The following is a 20,349-nucleotide window of genomic DNA, read 5'->3' on the forward strand; positions in this document are numbered from 1 at the left end:
TCAGCCGTCATGGAGCGAATGGCGGCCGAGTCGGTCGCAAGGCGCGTCGTGAGGGCACCGGCCGAGTGCTTCTCGTCGTCAAACCAGCCAATGTCCTGACGCAGCATCGCGTCAAAGCACATGGCCCGAATGCGCGACGTGAGACGCTCGCAAGCAATCGCAAACTGATGGTTCTGGATGACAACGGCCGCGAAAAAGACGGCCCCCAACGCGGCGTACGCGCCCGACCAGATGGACGCTTCGTGCAGCATGGCATCGGCACCGAGATCAACGCGGAAAAAAAGCACAATCGACTTGGTCAAGAGCACACCCCAGACAGGGAACACGGCGCCGTTGACGAGCGCACCAAGGCTGCCCAAAGCAAGGTTGAAGAACTCGGGCTGGCTCAAGCGCCAGACGCGCATGAGCGGCACGGGCGCCGACACAAGCGACGCATCCGTCTCCGACGCCGACTCGATCGACGGTGCCATCGCGTCGACTTCGGTCGTCAGTGCCGGCTTGTGCTGCAGCCGATTGTGGCCCGTCGCGACGGGGGACGCATCGTCGGTGGTCTCAGAAGATTTCATCTGCGCGTCGACAAGCGCCTTGTAGAGGCCGTCAGGACGTTCCACTAGCTCGTCGTGTGCACCATCTTCCACGATACGACCAGCTTGGAGCACAACAATGCGGTCGGCGTTCCGGATCGTCGAGAGGCGGTGCGCAATGATGATCGTCGTCCGGTTGCCCGACGCGACGAGACGGTCCAATGACGCCTGCACAATGTGCTCGCTCTCCGTGTCGAGCGCGGACGTCGCTTCGTCCAGAATCAGAATGCTCGGGTTCTTGATGATCGCGCGCGCGATCGCAATACGTTGTTTCTACACATTGACGGTTTCATATCCTCGTAGAAAGTTGCAAAGTGAGAAAGGACGACATACCTGACCACCCGAGAGCTGCGCGCCGCGATCGCCGACTTCGGTGTCGAAACCGTCCGGAAACCCCATGATAAAGTCGTACGCGTTGGCTTGCTTGGCGGCCGCAATCACCTCGTCGACCGTTGCGTCCGGCTTGCCATGGCGAATGTTATTGGCAATCGTGTCCTGAAACAGACACGGCTCTTGGCCCACGAGACCAATTTGGGATCGGAGCCACTTGAGGTTGAGGTCCTTGAGGTCGTAGTCGTCAAGCAGAACATTGCCGAAGAGCGGGTCGTAGAAGCGCTCGAGGAGCGAGACAATCGTGCTCTTGCCACTACCACTCGCACCGACGAGCGCAATCTTTTGGCCTGCCGGGATCGTGAGCGAGTAACCGGCGCAGACGCGGACGTCCGGTCGCGACGGGTACGCAAACGAAACGTTGGCCAGCGTGATATCACCGCGGACAGACGGCAAGGTCGTGCCCGACGCTGCGGCCGCATCGATCTTGGACTCGAGCTCGATAAGTTCATAGACGCCTTGGGCAGCTGCACGGGCCGCAAAGATGGCTTGGATACCGGGGCTGGCTTGGCCAAGCGCCATCGAGCTCATGATGATGCAGAAGAAGATGACGAGGACGCGACTGCTGTCGTAGCAGCCGCTGCCGACACACGACCCGGTGATCTGGTCATCGGCGACCTTGACCGCGCCGTAGTACATACCGATCGCGTACGTGCAAAAGATGACAAAGAACATGCCGCCCGTGCCAACGCCGATGGCGACGCCTTTCTTGAGGCCGGCGGCTTCCGTCTTTGCCAGCGCTGCCTTATACTTGAGCGCGAACGACGTTATGGCGTTGAAGACGTGCACGGTGCGAATGTTACTCAGCGCTTCTTGTGCGATGCCGCCCGCCTCGGCGTACGCGTCGACGCCGACTTGAGTGGCCGTCGTGATCGCCTTGATCATCCAATAGCCGCTGCCAGCGACGAGCGGCGAGACAGCCAGCAAGACGAGCGCGAGCTCCCAGCCGTACACCAAGGCGACAATGACACCTGAGAGACCCATGGTGGAAAAATTGATGGCGTCCGCAACCTTGCGCCCAAGACCTTCTTGGATGATGAGCGTCGTATCCGCGACCCGCGTCGCGAGTTGCATGGGGTCGTTGACGTCGAACCAGCCGACTTCTTGGCGAAGGATGGCCGACGCGTAGGCGTGGCGAAGGCGCTTCGTCTGGCGCGCCGCCGCGATCGAAAAACACGCAATCTGCGCGAGGCCGCACAGAAGCGCAATCGCAGCGATGACCGCAAACTGGATCGCGATGCGGCGAATGCCCGAGCGAAAGTTGTCGGAATCGTCGGTCACGCGGTTGGCGCCCAACGTATTGAGGGCGTCGCCAATGACAACGATCTGCATGGGCAGAAGTACGCCCATGGTCATTGCACTCAGTGTACCGAGTGCGACGAGGACCTTGTCGGTGGTGTCGGCAAACGAAAAGAGCTTGGCGACAGACACCATGGCCGGCGACTTCGCGATGGGAGGCGCGCTGGCTTTTGGCGTCGAGCTCGGTGCATATGCACAAGAATCGTTGCTTGTGGGACTCGATAACATTGTTTGCTAAGACGCTGCGACCGAGCCAATTCAAAACTGAGTTCATTTGATCGGCTCGACTGCACTCGCGCCCAGGAACCATCATTCTCTGCAGCCAGCACGACAACGTCAGTGACGAGGGTGCACGCCTTTGAAAGAGCGATGCTGCGTGGACAATGGAATGTTCAAAGAAACATCCATGGTAGGTCAAGTTGGCATTTGGCAGCACTCGTTGCCAATAGTAATCAAGTTGTTTACCGCCTAACGCTTTGTTGCCTCAGTTGCAAATGCAGTTGGCCTAAGACATTCGACTGCAGCGGCGACGCGAACAGCAACGCCCGACCTGCGGGAAATGCAGTTGGACGTCGCATCGATTCCATTGTCTTTACATGACAGGCAGTCTCTGAAAGAAGCTCACAGAATCATCGTCCGGATAGGATTCGACCAAACAACGTTGCGGTCCAGTGTACTCGTGTGACATTATTGTCCATGATAGAAAAACCTGGGTTTCGTGCCCTTGAGGAGAACTAGGATGTGAATTGAGCTTACAATAGAGACTACGGATGCTGGCGAAAGCTGGGACTCCAACGGCGTACCGGTATATAATGGTGACATCGGTATTTCGTGTCCAAAGAGGGCATCAACACCAAAACCGATGTGTCATGTTCCCGTGTCTCGAGATTTTCTTGTGTAAAGAAAGTCAAAACGCCTGAATAATGCACTGTGCTGGGTTTGTAGGCTGCCTTGGCGCAACGCCCAGAAAGCTCACACAAGACGCCTACAAACAGACATGCAATTGGCTATAATCTTGACCTCGGGATCCATCCACGGTCTGGTCAGCAATGACACCAGCGCAGCGTCACAGCACACACAATATATACTTTTACCCATACTTTTACCCGTGGGCCAGTGTGCCCCGATTGGTGATAAGCGCGAGTAATTAAAAATAATGCACCAACCCGGAATCGAACCCGGGGCATCTGAATGGCAACCAGATATTTTACCACTAAACCATTGGTGCACTTCACATACCGTGCTATTTAAAACAAATATATAGAGAATAATATACTTTATTGCATTGGAAAGCAACAAGTTTACGGTGAGTTACCGCCGAGGGGCCGTCGCCCGAACGACACTACAAGGATCGTGCTAAGTGAAGCGGATGCAGATAATTAACCGCAATAAAATTGGATAAATACATCAGATTTTCACGCGCTAGTCCACTTCCTGCAAATTGGCACAGGTTGGTGAGACTCATAGTTACCTTAAATCCTAATGTGCACTACATGCGCGGCCTCGCTCCGCGACCAAAGTGGCTTCAACTCCGGTTGTCCCACCGAGAAGGGTGTACCGAGATCTTTTTCGTTTAAAGTGGCCAACTCTTCGGCTCCACCCTCCAATGGAAAACGCGTCCTGTGGGTCCCCGATGGCGGTCCTTCGTCTACGGACGTCCTGCTCGCTTGGATGATAAAGCCGGACGACTATGCAAGAAGTGCCTCGAAAGCGAAAGCCAGTATGCGTCGCATCACGAGCTAGAGTCCATGAAGCTGCGTGGGAGGTCGCCAACACATCAACCTCGGTCTCCCTCGCCCCTCCTCGAAACATTATCGAAGCGCGGTTCGAGACAATCAATTCGGCCATGAGTGCTTTTGGCTTCCTTCTACAAATGATATAATGGACGGCGTTAACCCTCCGACACAGCCCGACGCTTGTGGTTAAGAGTGTGCTTACGTGGCGGCGCCAGAGCCCTGCCGAGGAAGCCACCAATCATACGCCAGAATTTCGGAATGTTGGTGCTTCAAAAATAGGTGCTGGCTTTTCCGATGGACGATGAACGCTTCGCTGCGGCCGCCGAGGACCTCCGGCGCCGCAACCGCGTCAAGCAGAAGCGGCTGCGCGAGCGCGTGGCCGCTGAGCGCCGAAGCCTCCGCGCGCAGGTCGCGACGCTCTGCAAGGCGCTCGCAGCGTCCGCGCACAAGCCCAACGACACGCTCTTGAGCTGGAAGACGATCGCCGCCGGCCTCGCGCGGTCGACCGTCGAGTCGCGGCTCTCGTCCGTCATGCTGCGCCAAGAGCTCGAGCGTACTTTGGCGCTGAGCGGCCGCATCCAAGCCTGGGTGGCGTCCATGCACCCGAGCCGAACCCTGCTCCCGGTACGTATTGCTCGATATCGATCATCGAACGCATGGGAGCTGTACTAGGCGGCTCCGTTTAGCTGGATCAACATTACGCTCGTGGATGACATTGCGTCGCGCAAAGTCGGGCTCGACTGGTACACGCAGCACTTGTATTTCAACACGGAGCGGATGGTCGCCCTCTGCAACTTCCCGTCCCATGGCGCCATCATGGACAACTTGATCCTGGAGCTCGGCCAGGACCTCGTCGATCTCATTGGCCGCATTCAAATCGACTACGACCAGTCGCTCGAGGCGACGTATGCGCTCTTGCGCGATACGATCTGGGCCGAGCTGCGGGGCGATACGCACTCGTTTGTGTCCGAGTTTCTCGACCAAGAGGTACAATATTGTCTACTATTTTCCACACTCTCGTATAAATACGAATTTATGTAAATAGCTCACGGAAGCGATCGACCCGACCATGCTGTACCGCCGGACGGTACTCGAGGTCGACGAGAGCAACTACTACGTCTGCCGCGAGTTTTGCACCGACGACCGCATCGTGTTTTTGTTTGGGAATTTCAGCCAGGACGCCCGGCAGCCCGAGAACCACCGATGGCGCCCGCGTCTCTTCTGGTGCGTCGACCCTTTGCTCTTTTATTGGATAAGGAAATTATTGGAATAGGTATATTTTGGAGCGCCATGGTCCGCACCGGACGCGGCTCAAGGTCATCATGTACAACGGCCCGAAAATGATTTATGGTCGACTCAATACGTGGCGAAACGTACTGGAGAGCGTCAACGAGTACAACCCCGAGAAGACCGACGCGCAACTCTTTGCGCGGTACCGCGAGCTCGTCGACGAGCAGTTTTACCACCTCTTGCGTGTCGACTATGCGTCGCTGACGCTGCAGGCGGGCGAGATCGAGCGCTCGGCCGTCGAAAACGTCCACCGCATCAAGTAAGATAGACTTAGTACTTGGTAGTGTATAATCAAAACAAGACATTTGTATCTCTAAAATCTCTAAAGAGGCTATAGTCCATTTTGGTCTTTAGAGTGACCGGAAACGCCCCACGTAGAACAACCCGATGAGCCCTGGCGCGCGAGTAAGATGCTTGCTAGACTGAATGCAGTCGACGTCTTTGTGGTCATTAATGTAAGAAACGCGAAATTTGCTCCCATACTACGGTGGGACGCAAGATTCGTCACCACCAGTCGCCGGAGGGGTTAGGGTTGGAATGTGTACTGTTTTGTTTGCCGTGATACCAAACACGGTGATGTGGACACTGCGACAGTGTATCTGTACATTGTACATTGTCCGTTGTACTTTGCAGAGCTTTACACGATGTGGTTGCTGCTAGTTGCTGTTGCTAGCTGGGATTGCACAGCTTGCGATGACGGCTCGATGACCCAGTGGACCAACGACCTAGTGGGGCAGTTTGGCCTCGTTGTGATAGGAAAAGCCTTGTTTCCGGTCCGGCTATCTGTCGTCAGGCTACTACTATGTCAAATGCTCGCGTGACGAGATGCCACACCACGCCTTTCTGTCTGGTAATCGAACGAATGGGAATGCAGGTTCTCAGAGTGTCGGTCGTCGAACCCGCTATTTTGAGCTGCGATGGTCGACGACGCGGCGAGCGAGCGCCTCCGGCTGCGCAACCGGCAGAAGCAGAAGCGCCACCGCGACCGCCACAACGCCGAGCGCGACGCACTCCTCGCCGAGGTAGCCGACCTCCGGCGAAGCCTGCGCCGCGCTGCCAAGCTAAGCGCCCGGCGCTCGAAGCCGACCTCGACGCTCGTGCCGTGGACTGCGATTGCGGCCACGCTCGCCGAAGAGGCTTCGGAAGCCGAGGCAACGCGCGTCGCTCTAAATACGCATCGAGAGCGACTGGAGAAGCTGAGCCGGTCGCTCGCGTCCATGGTCTCGACCGTTGCCCGCGGTGTGCCTGTACGGCCTTCTCTCTGTCCACCCATGGCTCATGGTCATCGCCTGTAGATGCAAGCCGAGCCATGGAACTCGATCGCGCTGGTCGCTGAGCCTTGCGCGCGCCAGCTGGGCCTCGACTGGTTCACGCGCCATTTGCACGCCAACACGGAACGCATGCTGCAGCTCAGCGCCTTTCCGTGCGATGGTGCGGTGAAAGACACGGTCGTGCGTGACTGTGGCAATGGCGTCGCCGACCTCCTCGGGCGTATCCAGATCGAGTACAGTCTCTCGCTCGAGACGGCGCACGCCGCGCTCCGCGGTCGCATTTGGGACGAGCTCACCGGCGTCAACAGCTCGTGCGCGGTCGAGCCGCTCGACATGGACGTACGTCTTATCTCTCCACGTGATTCGCAAGTAATTGTACTAGCTCGTTGCGCGGATCGAGCACCCGTCGTGCATGACGTACCTGCGCTCGGCCATCTCGGCCGACGAGTCCAACTTCTTTGTCGCGCGGGAAGTCCGCACCCGCGATCGCGTCGTCTTTGCCCAAGGCAACTTTACACAAGACGCATCGCAGCCGGCAAATCTGCAGTGGCGCCCGCGCATGTACTGGTACGGCTCGAGATCTTGAAAGAAAAAAAGGTCGAGTGGCGTTCTAGGTACGTCCTCGACCGCATTGGGCCACACCGCACGCGCCTTCGCGCCATGTTGTACAATGGCCCGAAAATCCGTGCCGGCACGCTCGTGCCGTGGCAGCGAGACACGGGCTTGATGAACCTCACGGCCGCCCCGGACGCCGAAGCTCTGGACTTCGATACGTTCCGGCGTCTCGTACGCCGCCACGTACAGCCAATCATGGACGTCGACTACACCGCGCTGCTGTTGCCCGAGGCGAGCCCCGAGTCGATGGCCACCGAACTGCTGGATCTTGCATAATGATGAAATTAGAGGAAAAGTCCTCGCCGTGTTTCCTCAAGTTGCCGATGGCGGGTTGCTCACTCAATGTGGCACTTGAAGGGTAATGTACTGAGGGAATACCTCGCCCAACGAATCATAGCTGCGCCGTCGATAGTCCTCAAAGTCTAGTCACGCGGCTAGAAGCAGTATGCCCGGGGCCATTACCGAGGTCTTGCGAAACCGCGTCGCCGCCGTTTGGGATGTCGGACACACTCGGCGGCGGTACATCCCGAGGTGTGCGGTAACGGCTCATGCGGTAGCCAAGCGGAGCTACTAATCGAGCCACTCTCGTTACTGTGTTCGCACGTTCAACTTGATCGTGGTGGTACAAGGTGGGTGTAAACACTGCAGTGTCTCTGGAACAACGATGACGCAGAGGCCTTGGCTGCGACGCACGCTCGATGGCTAACACACACGTAGTTGGGTACCACAACTCCGGGTGTACTCTTCTTTGTTTACTTGACGCCATGACCACGTCGAGCTCCAGTAGTCTTGCTGAATACGAACTCGTCACCACTTCAGAATTGATATTGTTGCCGCGAATGTTTCCCAATTTTTTCTCGGATTGCACATTGGCTCGACTTTTCAATGGACAGGCACACAGTTTCAAGTTGGATCGGATTTGCAGTTGTCCAAAAGTGGACTTTTCGTCTTCTCACGCAGTTGGTCGGAGAACTTGACACGCTTTCTTTGAACTGCTGCACCAGACTCGTGCCAGGTGATAATGACATTTGCACCGTTGCCACAACAAACGACAAGGTAATGTGCAGAGAAGACGTGGTTTGGTGCATCGCTATGCATTTCAAGGTCCAAGAACAGGAATAAACGAGCATATTTGTGGCAGATGGATCGAGAGTGGGAGCGTGCACCTGATGGCGCGTTGTTAATTCCATTAGCGAGAACACACGCCATGCCGCAGCCGACGTCGGAAGCGCTTCGCCGCGCCGAGCACCAGCGACTGCGCAACCGGCTCAAGCAGAAGCGCCACCGCGACCGGTTCACAACCGAGCGCAAGCAGCTCCTCGCACGCATCAACGATCTGCGCGCCGTGGTCACGCGACTTGAGACTCGCAAGCCGCCCAAGACGTCGCTGCCGTGGAAGATCATCGCTGGCGGCCTGGCGCAGGCCAGCGTCGAGTCGCGCCTGACGCTCGAGTTGCTGCGCCAGCGCGCAGCCGCGCTCGACCACCTTGCGCGCGCGATGTCGGCGTGGGTCGCGGCCGCGAGCACCAAGCATCCCTTGCCGGTACAGTCACTTTGCACTTTCCAGTCTAAACAAACGCAATTTAGACGGGCAGCAATGTCTTGGCCTGGAACCAAGTGACGCTGCACGCCGAGCCCACGACGCGGAAGCTCGGTCTTGACTGGTTCACGCAACACATGTACCACAACACGGACCGCATTTTAGCGGCAGCCGCCTTTCCGTCAGAAGGCACAGTCCGCGACATTGCAGTCCTTGGCTCGGCGGCCGACGACCTACTGCATGTGCTCGGGCGTATTCAGATCGTGTACGACGCACCACTGTGGGCAACGTACGCGGCGCTCGAGAGCAAGATTTGGCGTAAATTGCGCGGGGATACGTATCCGTGGGTCTCGCAATTTCTAGACGAAGAGGTACAAGATCGACATCAAATCGCCTGCTCACTTACGCTGACGATGGTAGATGACACAAAGCATCGACGCCAAGATGGTCTACAGGCGGTCGCCAATGGACGCGGACGAAAGCAACTACTACGTGAGCCGCGAGTTTGCTTCGGACGACCGTATCGTCTTTTTGACCGGTAATTTCAACCAAGACACGCTCCAACCTGTGAACGAAATGTGGCGGCCGCGCATGTTTTGGTACACGTTTTCTACATGTATACGCAAACATCTCATGGATATGTGGTGTTAGGTTTCTGCTAGAGCGGGCGGGGCCGCACCAAACTCGGCTGCGCTGGGTCTCGTGCACGGGCCCCAAGATCGACCGTGGCGTACCAATGACGTGGCGCGAGGACATGGCGTCGTTGGACTTGGACGTTTCAGATCTTTCGGACGACGCGCAGTTTACCGAATTCCAGCACATCCTCGAGCGCGATTGGATGCCACTGCTCACGAGCGACTTTGCGTTCTTAGCAAATAGTGCCGACGCGACGGACGCGCCATCGATAATCTGATTCACCCGACGAGCTAAGTGAATATGGAGGAGAGTCAACATTCCTTTTGTTCTGGATTCGCCGCGGTACGACCAGCCGTGCCTCTCTGGAAGGCTCTGGAACACACGACAACCGGACGATATAGCGTGCCACATCACCTCTGCAGCATGACTTGAGTCTCATGGATCTCACCAGAAACGCAAAAGCTAACGGTACAACAAGACTGGTAAGAGAGGTCGTAGATGCTTGCAGAGGGTTGACCAGGCGAGGCAAAGACAGCACACAGACGTTGCAGCGCAAATAGCGTGCGGGCAGGTGGAAAGCCCGAGTGTACGAATCTGAAGTGAGGCCCGAGATCTTTCCCAGTCGTCACTTGATAACCCCCTTCCCTTGTATACTTTACATTTATCAAGATACAACCAGTCGTTGAAGATTCGACCTGCCCCGGTGTACCGGTGCAGTCTCATAACTGGCGAAAAAAACCAAGGGTGCAAAGGACGGACTTGCACCCACTCGTTGGCATCGCTCGACTCGTTGTCCACGACAGTTGCTTGCACAGAGAGTCGACGACCGCACGAGCAAATTCCTCCACCCAGTGATCAAAAGATAGATGGGTTTCAGCGTCGTAGTCGAGCTTCAACAAGCCATCCACCACCGCAATGAGTGCCGTGGACCAATCAGATCCAATCAGACTGTTGGTCTTTCCGACCATGCCAGCGTCGGAGTTTGTGTTTTTCATGGAAGCGCGCGTCGAGCACCAGCGTCTGCGCAACCGGCTCAAGCAGAAGCGCCATCGCGACCGGTTCACGACCGAGCGAAAGGAGCTCCTGAGTCAGCTCGCAGAGCTCCGCGACGTCGTCGCCAAGCTCGCGACACGCCTGCCTGCCTCTGCCCCGATGTCGACCTCGTGCTTGCCGTGGAAGGACGTCGCCGCCGGCCTCGCGCAGGCCAATGCCGAGTCGCGCCTCACGTTGCAGGTGCTACGCGACGCCACCGCATCAATGCAGAACCTCGCGTGTACGCTGGCGACATGGGTCGGCCAGTCGGTCCCGTCGCCCTTGCAGGTACGAACATCATATACGTACCACACGTATCATCGTGTTCTCTAGCTCGATGACAACCCGCTGCGTGGCTTGACGACGTTGACGCTGCCCGCCGACCCGGAAGCGCGTAAGCGAGGACTCGATTGGTACTCGCAGCACTTGCTGTTCAACACCGACCGCATGCTACAGCTCTCTGGGTTTCCGTCCACCGGGACACTCCACGACGTCCTTGTGACCGACGACGCTGAGAGCGGCTTGTCGGACATTCTCGGGCGCATTCAAATCGAGTACAACCTCCCACTGCACAAGACTTACAGCGCGCTCGCCGATAAGATTTGGGCCGAGCTGCGCGGCGACACGCACGTGTCCATGTCGGAATTTCTCGACACCGAGGTACGAGTACACATTAATATTGTCATTTGGGACAAGGAACATCTTGACCGATACTGCTGTGTAGACAACGGCGGCGATCGACCCCAAAATGCTCTACCGCCGCACTCCGCTCGGGCCGAAAGAGAGCAACTACTACGTCTGCCGCGAGTTTGCATCCGACGACCGCATCGTGTTTTTGTTTGGGAATTTCAGCCAAGACGTCCTCCACCCTATCAACCACATGTGGCGCCCGCGGCTCTTTTGGTGCGTCTGCAGTGCTCAATGTCTAAAATGCGTGATTTCAAAATATGTAGGTACGTTCTCGAACGCGTCGCCCCCAACCAAACACGCGTCCGCACCATGTTGTACAACGGCCCAAAAGTTGTGCACGGCAAAATCATGACGTGGCGCGACGATTTGCTCCGGATCGAGCAATTTGCAAAGTGCAATGTCGCGACTAGTACGACCTCCCACGCGTTTGCGCGGTACCAGCACTTGGTCGTCGAGCACGGTTGGCAGGCGTTCCTCGACAGCGTCCTTGGCGTCATAGCGCTGCCGCCCGAAAGTACAGTTCCGACTCGGTCGCATCTCAATACTCTCTGCAATCGACCCGCCGCCGACAAGGCGTAATGCTCTCAACAAAAAATGAGGTTTCGTTTTTAACGTTAGTTCCTTTTGCATGGCCCATGGGACGAGAATTGTTGAATTTGGCACTGGGATCAGGTGCGCATCAGTGCCTGCTAGGCGAGCCTGATACTCACTGCCTGATACTGGCCTTGGAGTTTATATATTCGACAACAAAATCGGTCTCTCAGCGAACCCAACTGCCCTTCAGGGCGACTAGCGCGTGCGCCTGCCTCGCTTGAACGGGGTCGTCGTATGCACGAGTGCGGTTTATGCACATACGCACACATGGTTTTCGTGACCAGAAATCTTCTTCCTCGTTTCTTCCTGGTGGTCTTTTACGCGCCCCCGACAAAGTGCGCCGCCACTAACTCGGGTGCCGTTGACGGCCATCGCTTTCGCCATAATCGATCATGTATCGCAAAAAATCTCACGGTACCTAGCTGCGCATGCGCTAGTGTCCTAGGACACCAGCCCATCATCGCGGCCACAACGAAATTCCTCTTTCGGCTTTCGACGCAACTCGCGGACGTCGTTTTCTCACGCAGGTTAGTAAGCCAAGCCCTTCAAACGACGTGCTGCGATTGGCTCTTTTGGGCCAATCATACGCAATGTAGTCAATTGTTGTGGCCATTGGCAACACAATGCCATGGTTCTGCTCGACGACAGCAGCAAGGACGGCGCGGGCCGCTCCGAGCACCAGCGGATGCGCAACCGCATGAAGCAGAAGCGCCACCGCGACCGGTTTACGACCGAACGCTCGCTTCTCCGCGCGCAAGTCGAAGAGCTTAGCCGCTTGCTACCGACATTAGCCGCCGCCAACAAGAGCTCGCTCGTGCCATGGCGCGACGTCGCCGCCGGCCTCGCACAGGCCAGCGTCGAGTCCCGCCTCTCGCTCGAGATGCTGCGCGCCAAGTGCGAAGAGCTCAGCAAGCGCATTGCGCTTATGACGACGTGGGTCGGGTCTATGACCCGGCCGCCGTCGCCGGCTATCGTACGTTTACGTCGTTGGTGTTGTGCTCGTGGCTCACATAGCGTGTAGGTGTGGCACTTGCCGTCGCCGACGGTTCTTCTCGCCGACGTCGAAGCGCGAAAGCTCGGGCTCAACTGGTTTACGCAGCACATGTATTTCAACACGGACCGCGCACTCACGGCGACCGGGCTCCACGCGACGACGGGCAGCCTCCAAGACCTCGTGGTCGTTGACCGCGGCAACGGCTTTGCGGATATCATTGGCCGCATTCAAGTAACCAATCATCTCTCGCTCGAGGCGACGTTTGCGGCGCTCCAGGACAAAATTTGGGCCGAGATGCGGGGGGATACGCACCCGTGCGGGACAGAATTTCTTGACGAAGAGGTACTATTTTCATATTGTATGAATATGTTCTGACGCAGCATGAACATTGGCGCAGCTCGTGCGTGGCATCGACCCACGCATGGTGTATAGGCGCACGGCGCTCACGGCGGACGAGAGCAACTACTACGTTTGTCGCGAGTTTGTTTCGGAGAACCGGATCGTGTTTTTGTTTGGGAATTTCAACCAAGACGCGCTCCAGCCCGTGAACCTCCAGTGGCGCCCGCGCATGTTTTGGTACATCTTTGCTATTTGACTCAACATGTCTGTACAAAGGGTGTAGGTATGTGCTCGAGCGCATGGGGCCGACCGAGACGCGGATCAAAGCCCTCTTTTACAACGGACCCAAAGTTGTCCAAGGTCGCGTCCTGACGTGGAAGGAAGACATGTGCAACTGCGAAGGCGTTGACGTGCCGGATGGGTCCGACGACCTCCTCTTTTCTGAGTACCAACAGTCGATTGACCGCGATTGGCGGCCCATGATGACGAGCGACGTTGAAATCTTGACCCTCCGCAGTGACGCGACGTAGTTTAAAAAGGGATTTGTAAACATTTCATCTATTGCCGTGAATTTGTGGCTTCTTGCGGACGGTTTGCGAGGGAAGCCGAGTACCTTTCGTACCGCTTTTCGTACTAGGTGCCTTTCCGAGGTTGCAACTGAAAGAGACACGACACACGCGTCGTCTGCACCAGCGTGTTGACGGTCTGGCCATGGTTACGTCGTGCTTGCGTGATCTCGTTCGCAGCGGGGCACTAGTATGGCCTTGGGTTCTTCACGCCGGCCATACCAGCTATTCGACGCGGCTCGATCTCCAAGACTGTCGTGGTGTTCCTGAGACTCATCCTCACAAATGCTCATCTTTGCGTCCATGTCGGTCGGTCGAGAAGCCAAGGGACGATCAACAACAGTCTGCGCCGGAGAAGCTGCCAGTGGGGTACCATCCAACCCATGAGATTCGACAACTGAGTAATAAATTGTTGATGTTTGCAGAAGGCTGTTGCTTCCTAGCGTCGCGGCGACCCTTGCGCGCAGCAACTTGGAACGACAACCGGTCAACGGACCGGGATGGGTGGGTCTCTATGTGGCGAACTCTCGTCAAGCTTCGTAGGCGTCGCAATAGCAATGCCTACGAAGCAACCCATATCACCTCACTGGTGGTCGTGGCGGTATTGAATTGAATGCATTGCAGGCTCGTCCTCGTGGAGTCAGTACTGAAGATACAAGGACGCACTTGACGCCCAACAACTGGAGTTTTACGTCCGTCGCTTTCGTTGACAAAACATCCTTAGTACAACCAAAGACCGGGTGCCCGTATGTTAACCTCAAGGTGTCAAATCTGGGTATCGGCCTGCACGCGCTCTGGACAACGATACGCATATGTAATAGCCAATCGGATGCAATGGGCAGTTCAGCAAAATGAGCAGGATAAGAATGAGAATGCATGTCAGTACCCACAAACATTCACCTTGCACCGCATTTGTCGCATGGCGTTTGTGCCAAGAGGATGAGGGGCGTCGACGACCACAAGCGCCAGCTCAACCGGCTCAAGCAGAAGCGATTCCGGGAGCGGTCGAGCGCCGAGCGGGACGCGCTTCAAAACGAGGTCTACAAGCTGCGCAACGTCCTGCGAGCGCTGCAGAAACGCCGGACCAAGGTACCGAGGGCGCCAACGACGACGCCACAGCCGCTCTGTGCCCAGCTCGCGCCCTGGGCCGCCTCGTCGGTAACTTTGCGCACCAATTCGTAATACGGCTCTCACTCAACGTGTAGGCCGAGGGCTGCCACGGCGTGACGCTCGTCGCTGACGCGGTCGGGCGCAAGGTCGGACTTGACTGGTATAGCCAGCATCTCTTCCACAATACGGACCGCTTGCTGCAGACTTGTGCGTTTCCGTCCGACGGGAGCGCGGTCGCCGAGCCGATTCGCTTGTGGGAGACCGGCGCGTCGCTCGAGCTGCTCGCATGTCAGCAACACGACTTTGCGCGATCGCTCGAAGCGACTTACTATGCTCTGCACGACACCATGTGGGCGCACCTCCGCGGCGACACGGTCGCCAACGTCTCTGAATTTCTTGATGTGGAGGTACATTTTGGCTTTCCTCCATCCACCAAACACACTATTTGTACCACTAGCTGACAAGGGCCATCGATGCCAAGATGGTCTACCGGCGCAATGTGCCGCTGCTCGACGAACACATCTGTTATGTGAGCCGCGAATTCCGCGGCGCCAACCGCATTGTGTTTGTCTGTGGCAACTTTGGCCATGACGAAAAGCTCCCGCGCGCGTCGCGGTGGCGGTCGCGTCTCTTTTGGTATGTGGACACATTGTCATATTCATGGTCGACTGAACTATTGTGTGGTGTAGGTATGTACTCGACCGAGTGTCGGCGACGCGCACGCGGCTGCGTGTCGTATGGTACAATGGCCCGCAGCTCGTCGATGGCCGCATCGTGCCGTGGCGAGACGAAGTTGCCGAGGAATACATCCATTTGATTGGACTTGCCGCCGATCAACAGCTCGAGCATTGCAAGCGCGTGATACAGCCGTTCGCATTATCGCAACTAGACTCGTTTACGACGTCGGTGGTGACGGCCGTCCAGTCGACCACCCCTCAAGACGACCCGTAAGCGCCTCTTTCATACAACTACGTACAGTAACTGTAGCAGTACGCAAGAGAAATAACTACATTTTTGTATTTTTCAAAGCGGTCAAAAGCATTCATTGCTTGACGATTGTGCTTTTTTCTCGTCTTCAAATGTCCAGAGCTTGCATTTAACCGAGCGACGGGGTATTTTTGGCGCCAAAACCGCAAAACGGCAAATTCATCCGTGGAAATGTTTTTTATTGATGGAATTTCACGTTACGCGCGTCTGCACGCTCAACATGACACTTGTGTACACAACGACACCATTCGGACCCATCAAGTCTGCACAACACGACATGAATATGTGAATAGATCAAACGCGGTGCTGCACCAGCCAACATCGAGGAGGAGGATGTGTGTTGGCGGAATGTTCGTCGCGGGTGCTTTCTGGTAGGGGAGCGGGCCAATCAGGAAACAGATTCGAAAATCAGCCAATCAAACCCAGCTCCTGTCCCACGCGTGGATCAACTCAGTTAGCAGCCAGCACGTGACGACATGGAATCGCCCGGTAGCAGCCGCAGCAGCCTCTCGGAGGCAGACCTCGTCCTCGCCAAGAAGGAGCACCAGCGCCTGCGCAACCGCCTGAAGCAGAAGCGCCACCGCGAGCGCCACATCTCGGAGCGAGAGACGCTCCAGGCGCAGCTCCTCGAGCTCGGCCAGCTCCTCGCTGCCGTCTCGCGGCGCGGCGACGCCGCCGCCCAAGCCACGCTGCACAAGCTGCGCAGCGAGTACAACGCGACGCGCCACGTGGGCGAAGCCATGACGGCGTGGGTCGCGTCCATGTGCACGCGGGTCCTGCCGCTCGCCGGCACGCCCTTTGGGTGGACCAAGACGTCGCTTTTGGCCGAGCCGGCAGCGCGCAAGCTCGGCCTCGACTGGTTTAGCCAGCACCTCTACCACAACACGGACCGCATGGCTGCGTACGCGCAGTTTCCAAGCGCCGGCGCGCTCGCCGACAACGTGCTCCTCGATGTTGGCAACGGGCACCTCGACCTCGTCGGGCGTATTCAGGTCGAGTACGACCTTCCGCTGTTCGACACGTATGCTGCGCTCAAGGCGCCGATCTGGTCCATGATGCAAGGCGACACAAGCGCCTACATGTCTGAGTTTCTCGACACCGAGGTAGACGTTGTCGGCAAACATTGCCAATGTACATGTTGTCTAACGATGTATTACCGTACTAGCTCACAAGTGCTATCTCGCCCGAGAAGATGCTCTATCGACGTAATGTGCGGAGCGAACGCGAGACCAACTACTACGTCTGCCGCGAGTTTTGCACCGACGACCGCATCGTCTTTACCTTTGGGAATTTCTTCCACGACCAACGGCTGCATGAAAACATCGACTGGCGCCCACGCATGTTTTGGTACCTATCAGATCTGGATCTCAGAATCCGAATGTATACGACTAGGTATGTGCTCGAGCGTGCAAGTCTCACCAAGACGCGGCTGCGCGTCATGCTCTACAACGCCCCGTACTTGAAAGGTGGAAAGATGGTCTCGTGGCAAGACGAGCTCCTCCACGACTATGGCATCGACTGCAGCGTCCTCGATCCCGACGTTGCGTTTCGTAAATGCCAGCAACTCACCAACGACGAGTGCGACCCGAAAGTCCTCGAAGACTATGCGGCGCTCCAGATCCAGAATGCAAGGGGCGTTGTCTAGTTGTACATTGCGCTTTTTGTTTATATATTCGATCACTCAGTCAATCAATCTGTCAATCAATCAATCAATCAATCGGGGTCGCGTTGAATTAGCAAGCACAAATTCAAATGCCTCCATACGTAGCGCTACGCCTAAACGCGTGGGAGTTGGCGCCAGCACTATGTCGTTGGGAGTGAGCTGCGCCCCGAGAGGTCCATCCGCCTGGTACACGAGCAGTGCTAGTATTGGCATATGGACCGCTCCCGTCAGGCCATTATTATTGGCGCTCGCCATAAACACCAGAAATAACCACATTTTGGGTGGGCACTTGGTCGCTGACAAAAGGGATTGCCCGAAGCACACCAACAAATGAAATCGCCCATACTCGCCACAATGTCCGACAATGGTGTGGGGAGTACGAAAAGCTGTGTAGCGTCGCCGTTGGAGCTCTATACCGAGTACAATGTACGGCGACAATGTCAACTGGATGACGGAACCAAAATACTGTGCTAGTACCGAGTTTAAACAGTGTCAATGCATTTTCAATTTTGTACGCTTGATTTATATATGACGTTTACGCGGCGCTACGAAGACCGCGCGCCGTTGTTTTGGGCGGGTGCGATCGAAGAGATGTCGACCGTGCGGACCGACCACCCGACGTCCACCATTATACTACCCTTGCTTGCTGCATCAATGCGCCTTTGGAGCCCGAGCCGCTCGTCTGGCGAGACTAGTACCTTGTTGGGCACACGGGCATCCGAGACGACGAATCGATCGCCAAAGAACGTCCATGGTGACATAAAGTTGGCACCAACAGCTTGGTCGCGGTTGAACCATGGCAGATGCGCCATCTCGGTCACGTCCACGTTCGACGTCTGCACTGGGCTGACGAAACGCACAGCGTCCGGTGGGATCGCAAAGACATGTTGAATCTCGAGCAAGAAAAGGTCGATCCAACGCGTTCCCGGCGCTACTATCGGTGGAACTGAAATCTCAATCTCGCGTCCAAACGCAAGATGCGCTCGGTCAAAGAGAACGAGAGTGACGAGCGTGTGACTGGCGCCAAGCGTTTCGGGCGACTCTAGCATCTGCACCGCAAGCGCACGGTTTTCGCACCTCTTGGGCCAGACCGCGCTCCATCTCTTCTTCAAGTCCCGCAATGACTTCGCCGGTCGCGTCCTCGAGGAGCCTGTACATGAACGACTTCATTACGCCGTTGATGAGAATGACCGCGGCCGTGCTGGCTACGGTAATGAGTTCGCTACCTAGGGGTGCGAGGGTAAGCTGTGCGAGATTGACAGCAGCCAACGTGCACATGATTGGCTGATGAGCCATATTCGGTGCATTTGAGTGCAAAGCATCAGAGTAAAGGCAGTGAGCCATTCTGGACACACTTTGGGTCATCGCGGAGAGCGTTGAGCAACTCGGCTAGCGATGGTACCACGGCATGACAAGCCAAGTGCTGGGCGTGCAGTGCGGAATGGTAACTGCCTTGATCGCGAGCGCTGAGTCCGAAGCCTTATCAGCGAAAGATTCGGCTGGTGAGCCAAAGACAGTACCGAAACGGAAGCGTGCAAGATCAACCGGAGGGTTATAATGGACGACTTGTGATCCGAATACAGAGGACGGCGCAGCGACCCTATCGTCCAGTACAAGCAACGAATCCGGTTGCCATCAAGGGTATTGTTAATAACAATACGTGTAGTATAACAATTTATTATACTACACTATTTGACGCTATCATGGACTCCACAAGTAACGTCAGCCGTAATGCCATCTGTGCTGGGTATTATTGCTTGACGAGCTTGTGAAGCCCACACCATGTTACTTTCTTCCTTGGGACTCAAACGAGCTCAAACCGACGCCAACTGCATTTTCCTGCAAGTGGTCGTTGCTGTTTACGCGTCGCCGCTGCAGTCGCATGCCCGCATTGGACACGGATGCTACCAAGCTTCAGCCGGGTGGCGGACAACTTGTATTCTATTGGCGGCGAGCAGCTGCTGTCATGTGCCAACTCGATCTACCACGGATGTTTCTTTGAACATTCCATTGTCCACGCGGCATTGGCGTTTTAGAGTCGTGGCACCCTCGCCACTGGTTGTGTCATGTTGCCGTTGCCGCGTCGTAGAATGATGGTTTCAGGACGCGAATGTAGGCGGTCCCAATCGATGCTCTCAGTAACTCAGTTTTGAATTGGCTTGATCGCAGCGTCTTTGCAAACAATGCTATCGAGTCCCACCAACAACGATGCTTGTGCATATGCACCGAGCTCGACGCCAAAAGCCGGCGCGCCTCCCATCGCGAAGACGCCGGCCATGGTGTCTGTCGCCAAGCTCTTTTCGTTTGCCGACACCACCGACAAGGTCCTCGTCACGCTCGGCACCCTGAGCGCGATGACCACGGGCGTCCTTCAGTGCATTCAGATCGTCTTCTTTGGTGATGCGCTCAACGCCGTGGGCCCCAACCGCCTGAGTGACGATTCCGATACCTTTCGCTCGGGCATCCGCCGCGTCGTGATCCAGTTTGCCGCCGTCGCGGCGATTGCGCTTCTGTGCGGCCTCGCGCAGATTGCATGTTTTTCGATTGCGGCGGCGCGCCAGACGAAGCGCCTTCGCCACGCCTACGCGTCGGCCATCCTTCGCCAAGAAGTCGGTTGGTTCGACGTCAACGACCCCATGCAACTCGCGACGCGGGTCGCGGATACGACGCTCATCATCCAAGAAGGTCTTGGGCGCAAGGTCGCGGACGCCATCAACTTTTCCACCATGGGTCTCACGGGCGTCATCATCTCCTTGGTATACGGCTGGGAGCTCGCGCTCGTCTTGCTGGCCGTCTCGCCGCTTGTCGCTGGCAGCGGCTACTGGATGATCAAGGCGATTACCGCGGCTACCCAAGCCGGCGTCGACGCGTACGCCGAGGCGGGCGGCATCGCGCAGGAAGCGCTGAGCAACATTCGTACCGTGCACGTCTTCAACGCCATGACGTCGTTCGCGCTCAAGTATAAGGCAGCGCTGGCAAAGACGGAAACCGCCGGCCTCAAGAAAGGCGTCGC

At 56.7% G+C, this 20,349-nt stretch overlaps 8 protein-coding genes and 1 non-coding gene across 12 annotated transcripts; 7 read left to right on the plus strand and 2 right to left on the minus strand.

The window, feature by feature from the left end:
* Positions 1-78: 78 nt before the first annotated feature.
* Positions 79-2,408, minus strand: SDRG_12401 (hypothetical protein; the record flags this gene model as incomplete). Its single annotated transcript, XM_008618472.1, has 3 exons — positions 79-95; positions 146-857; positions 918-2,408. The coding sequence occupies 3 exons, from the start codon at positions 2,406-2,408 to the stop codon at positions 79-81; spliced, it is 2,220 nt and encodes a 739-aa protein (XP_008616694.1).
* A 1,022-nt stretch (positions 2,409-3,430) lies between these two features.
* On the minus strand, positions 3,431-3,501 carry SDRG_12402. The gene has a single exon. It is a non-coding gene; the product is annotated as a tRNA-Gly (tRNA).
* Positions 3,502-4,271: 770 nt separating this feature from the next.
* Positions 4,272-5,636, plus strand: SDRG_12403 (hypothetical protein). The gene is made up of 4 exons (XM_008618473.1): positions 4,272-4,633; positions 4,682-4,996; positions 5,055-5,233; positions 5,283-5,636. The coding sequence occupies exons 1-4, from the start codon at positions 4,304-4,306 to the stop codon at positions 5,560-5,562; spliced, it is 1,104 nt and encodes a 367-aa protein (XP_008616695.1). The 5' UTR covers positions 4,272-4,303; the 3' UTR covers positions 5,563-5,636.
* A 515-nt stretch (positions 5,637-6,151) lies between these two features.
* On the plus strand, positions 6,152-7,774 carry SDRG_12404. 2 transcript variants are annotated; one of them, XM_008618475.1, is made up of 5 exons: positions 6,152-6,546; positions 6,595-6,909; positions 6,953-7,137; positions 7,185-7,543; positions 7,598-7,625. In XM_008618475.1, exons 1-4 carry the CDS (start codon positions 6,217-6,219, stop codon positions 7,459-7,461), a joined length of 1,107 nt encoding a protein of 368 aa, XP_008616697.1. In that variant the 5' UTR covers positions 6,152-6,216; the 3' UTR covers positions 7,462-7,543; positions 7,598-7,625. The 2 variants fall into 2 exon arrangements, with proteins under 2 accessions (XP_008616697.1, XP_008616696.1); XM_008618474.1 differs by having other exon boundaries at positions 7,185-7,774.
* Positions 7,775-8,377: 603 nt separating this feature from the next.
* Positions 8,378-9,678, plus strand: SDRG_12405. 2 transcript variants are annotated; one of them, XM_008618476.1, is made up of 4 exons: positions 8,378-8,728; positions 8,773-9,096; positions 9,146-9,324; positions 9,377-9,678. In XM_008618476.1, the coding sequence occupies exons 1-4, from the start codon at positions 8,393-8,395 to the stop codon at positions 9,636-9,638; spliced, it is 1,101 nt and encodes a 366-aa protein (XP_008616698.1). In that variant the 5' UTR covers positions 8,378-8,392; the 3' UTR covers positions 9,639-9,678. The 2 variants fall into 2 exon arrangements, with proteins under 2 accessions (XP_008616698.1, XP_008616699.1); XM_008618477.1 differs by having other exon boundaries at positions 9,146-9,678.
* A 604-nt stretch (positions 9,679-10,282) lies between these two features.
* On the plus strand, positions 10,283-13,587 carry SDRG_12406. 2 transcript variants are annotated; one of them, XM_008618479.1, is made up of 4 exons: positions 10,283-10,681; positions 10,727-11,053; positions 11,118-11,296; positions 13,294-13,587. In XM_008618479.1, the coding sequence occupies exons 1-4, from the start codon at positions 10,328-10,330 to the stop codon at positions 13,538-13,540; spliced, it is 1,107 nt and encodes a 368-aa protein (XP_008616701.1). In that variant the 5' UTR covers positions 10,283-10,327; the 3' UTR covers positions 13,541-13,587. The 2 variants fall into 2 exon arrangements, with proteins under 2 accessions (XP_008616701.1, XP_008616700.1); XM_008618478.1 differs by lacking the exon at positions 13,294-13,587 and adding an exon at positions 11,347-11,689.
* A 910-nt stretch (positions 13,588-14,497) lies between these two features.
* SDRG_12407 (hypothetical protein) lies at positions 14,498-15,718 on the plus strand. The gene is made up of 4 exons (XM_008618480.1): positions 14,498-14,734; positions 14,782-15,093; positions 15,144-15,322; positions 15,376-15,718. The coding sequence occupies exons 1-4, from the start codon at positions 14,516-14,518 to the stop codon at positions 15,635-15,637; spliced, it is 972 nt and encodes a 323-aa protein (XP_008616702.1). The 5' UTR covers positions 14,498-14,515; the 3' UTR covers positions 15,638-15,718.
* Positions 15,719-16,085: 367 nt separating this feature from the next.
* On the plus strand, positions 16,086-17,413 carry SDRG_12408 (hypothetical protein). The gene is made up of 3 exons (XM_008618481.1): positions 16,086-16,776; positions 16,839-17,020; positions 17,066-17,413. The coding sequence occupies exons 1-3, from the start codon at positions 16,150-16,152 to the stop codon at positions 17,316-17,318; spliced, it is 1,062 nt and encodes a 353-aa protein (XP_008616703.1). The 5' UTR covers positions 16,086-16,149; the 3' UTR covers positions 17,319-17,413.
* A 2,090-nt stretch (positions 17,414-19,503) lies between these two features.
* Positions 19,504-20,301, plus strand: SDRG_12409 (hypothetical protein; the record flags this gene model as incomplete). Its single annotated transcript, XM_008618482.1, has 2 exons — positions 19,504-20,252; positions 20,297-20,301. The coding sequence occupies exons 1-2, from the start codon at positions 19,520-19,522 to the stop codon at positions 20,299-20,301; spliced, it is 738 nt and encodes a 245-aa protein (XP_008616704.1). The 5' UTR covers positions 19,504-19,519.
* Between the last annotated feature and the right edge of the window lie 48 nt (positions 20,302-20,349).

Source organism: Saprolegnia diclina, assembly GCF_000281045.1.
Source record: "Saprolegnia diclina VS20 unplaced genomic scaffold supercont1.49, whole genome shotgun sequence".
In the NCBI taxonomy this organism is placed as follows: Eukaryota; Oomycota; class Saprolegniomycetes; order Saprolegniales; family Saprolegniaceae; genus Saprolegnia; species Saprolegnia diclina.

What these genes read in the sequence shown, in the direction of transcription:
- SDRG_12404 (XM_008618474.1), top strand. Translation starts at nt 6,217, where the DNA reads ATGGTCGACGACGCGGCGAGCGAGCGCCTCCGGCTGCGCAACCGGCAG. An exon ending in TCGAGCCGCTCGACATGGAC is followed by an intron (nt 6,910 to 6,952) that starts GTACGTCTTATC and finishes TAATTGTACTAG; the next exon opens with CTCGTTGCGCGGATCGAGCA. An exon ending in TGGCGCCCGCGCATGTACTG is followed by an intron (nt 7,138 to 7,184) that starts GTACGGCTCGAG and finishes GTGGCGTTCTAG; the next exon opens with GTACGTCCTCGACCGCATTG.
- SDRG_12408 (XM_008618481.1), top strand. Translation starts at nt 16,150, where the DNA reads ATGGAATCGCCCGGTAGCAGCCGCAGCAGCCTCTCGGAGGCAGACCTC. An exon ending in CTGAGTTTCTCGACACCGAG is followed by an intron (nt 16,777 to 16,838) that starts GTAGACGTTGTC and finishes TTACCGTACTAG; the next exon opens with CTCACAAGTGCTATCTCGCC. An exon ending in TGGCGCCCACGCATGTTTTG is followed by an intron (nt 17,021 to 17,065) that starts GTACCTATCAGA and finishes GTATACGACTAG; the next exon opens with GTATGTGCTCGAGCGTGCAA.
- SDRG_12406 (XM_008618478.1), top strand. Translation starts at nt 10,328, where the DNA reads ATGCCAGCGTCGGAGTTTGTGTTTTTCATGGAAGCGCGCGTCGAGCAC. An exon ending in CGGAATTTCTCGACACCGAG is followed by an intron (nt 11,054 to 11,117) that starts GTACGAGTACAC and finishes ACTGCTGTGTAG; the next exon opens with ACAACGGCGGCGATCGACCC. An exon ending in TGGCGCCCGCGGCTCTTTTG is followed by an intron (nt 11,297 to 11,346) that starts GTGCGTCTGCAG and finishes CAAAATATGTAG; the next exon opens with GTACGTTCTCGAACGCGTCG.
- SDRG_12403 (XM_008618473.1), top strand. Translation starts at nt 4,304, where the DNA reads ATGGACGATGAACGCTTCGCTGCGGCCGCCGAGGACCTCCGGCGCCGC. An exon ending in CCGAGTTTCTCGACCAAGAG is followed by an intron (nt 4,997 to 5,054) that starts GTACAATATTGT and finishes TTATGTAAATAG; the next exon opens with CTCACGGAAGCGATCGACCC. An exon ending in TGGCGCCCGCGTCTCTTCTG is followed by an intron (nt 5,234 to 5,282) that starts GTGCGTCGACCC and finishes TTATTGGAATAG; the next exon opens with GTATATTTTGGAGCGCCATG.
- SDRG_12405 (XM_008618476.1), top strand. Translation starts at nt 8,393, where the DNA reads ATGCCGCAGCCGACGTCGGAAGCGCTTCGCCGCGCCGAGCACCAGCGA. An exon ending in CGCAATTTCTAGACGAAGAG is followed by an intron (nt 9,097 to 9,145) that starts GTACAAGATCGA and finishes TGACGATGGTAG; the next exon opens with ATGACACAAAGCATCGACGC. An exon ending in TGGCGGCCGCGCATGTTTTG is followed by an intron (nt 9,325 to 9,376) that starts GTACACGTTTTC and finishes ATGTGGTGTTAG; the next exon opens with GTTTCTGCTAGAGCGGGCGG.
- SDRG_12407 (XM_008618480.1), top strand. Translation starts at nt 14,516, where the DNA reads ATGAGGGGCGTCGACGACCACAAGCGCCAGCTCAACCGGCTCAAGCAG. An exon ending in CTGAATTTCTTGATGTGGAG is followed by an intron (nt 15,094 to 15,143) that starts GTACATTTTGGC and finishes TTGTACCACTAG; the next exon opens with CTGACAAGGGCCATCGATGC. An exon ending in TGGCGGTCGCGTCTCTTTTG is followed by an intron (nt 15,323 to 15,375) that starts GTATGTGGACAC and finishes TGTGTGGTGTAG; the next exon opens with GTATGTACTCGACCGAGTGT.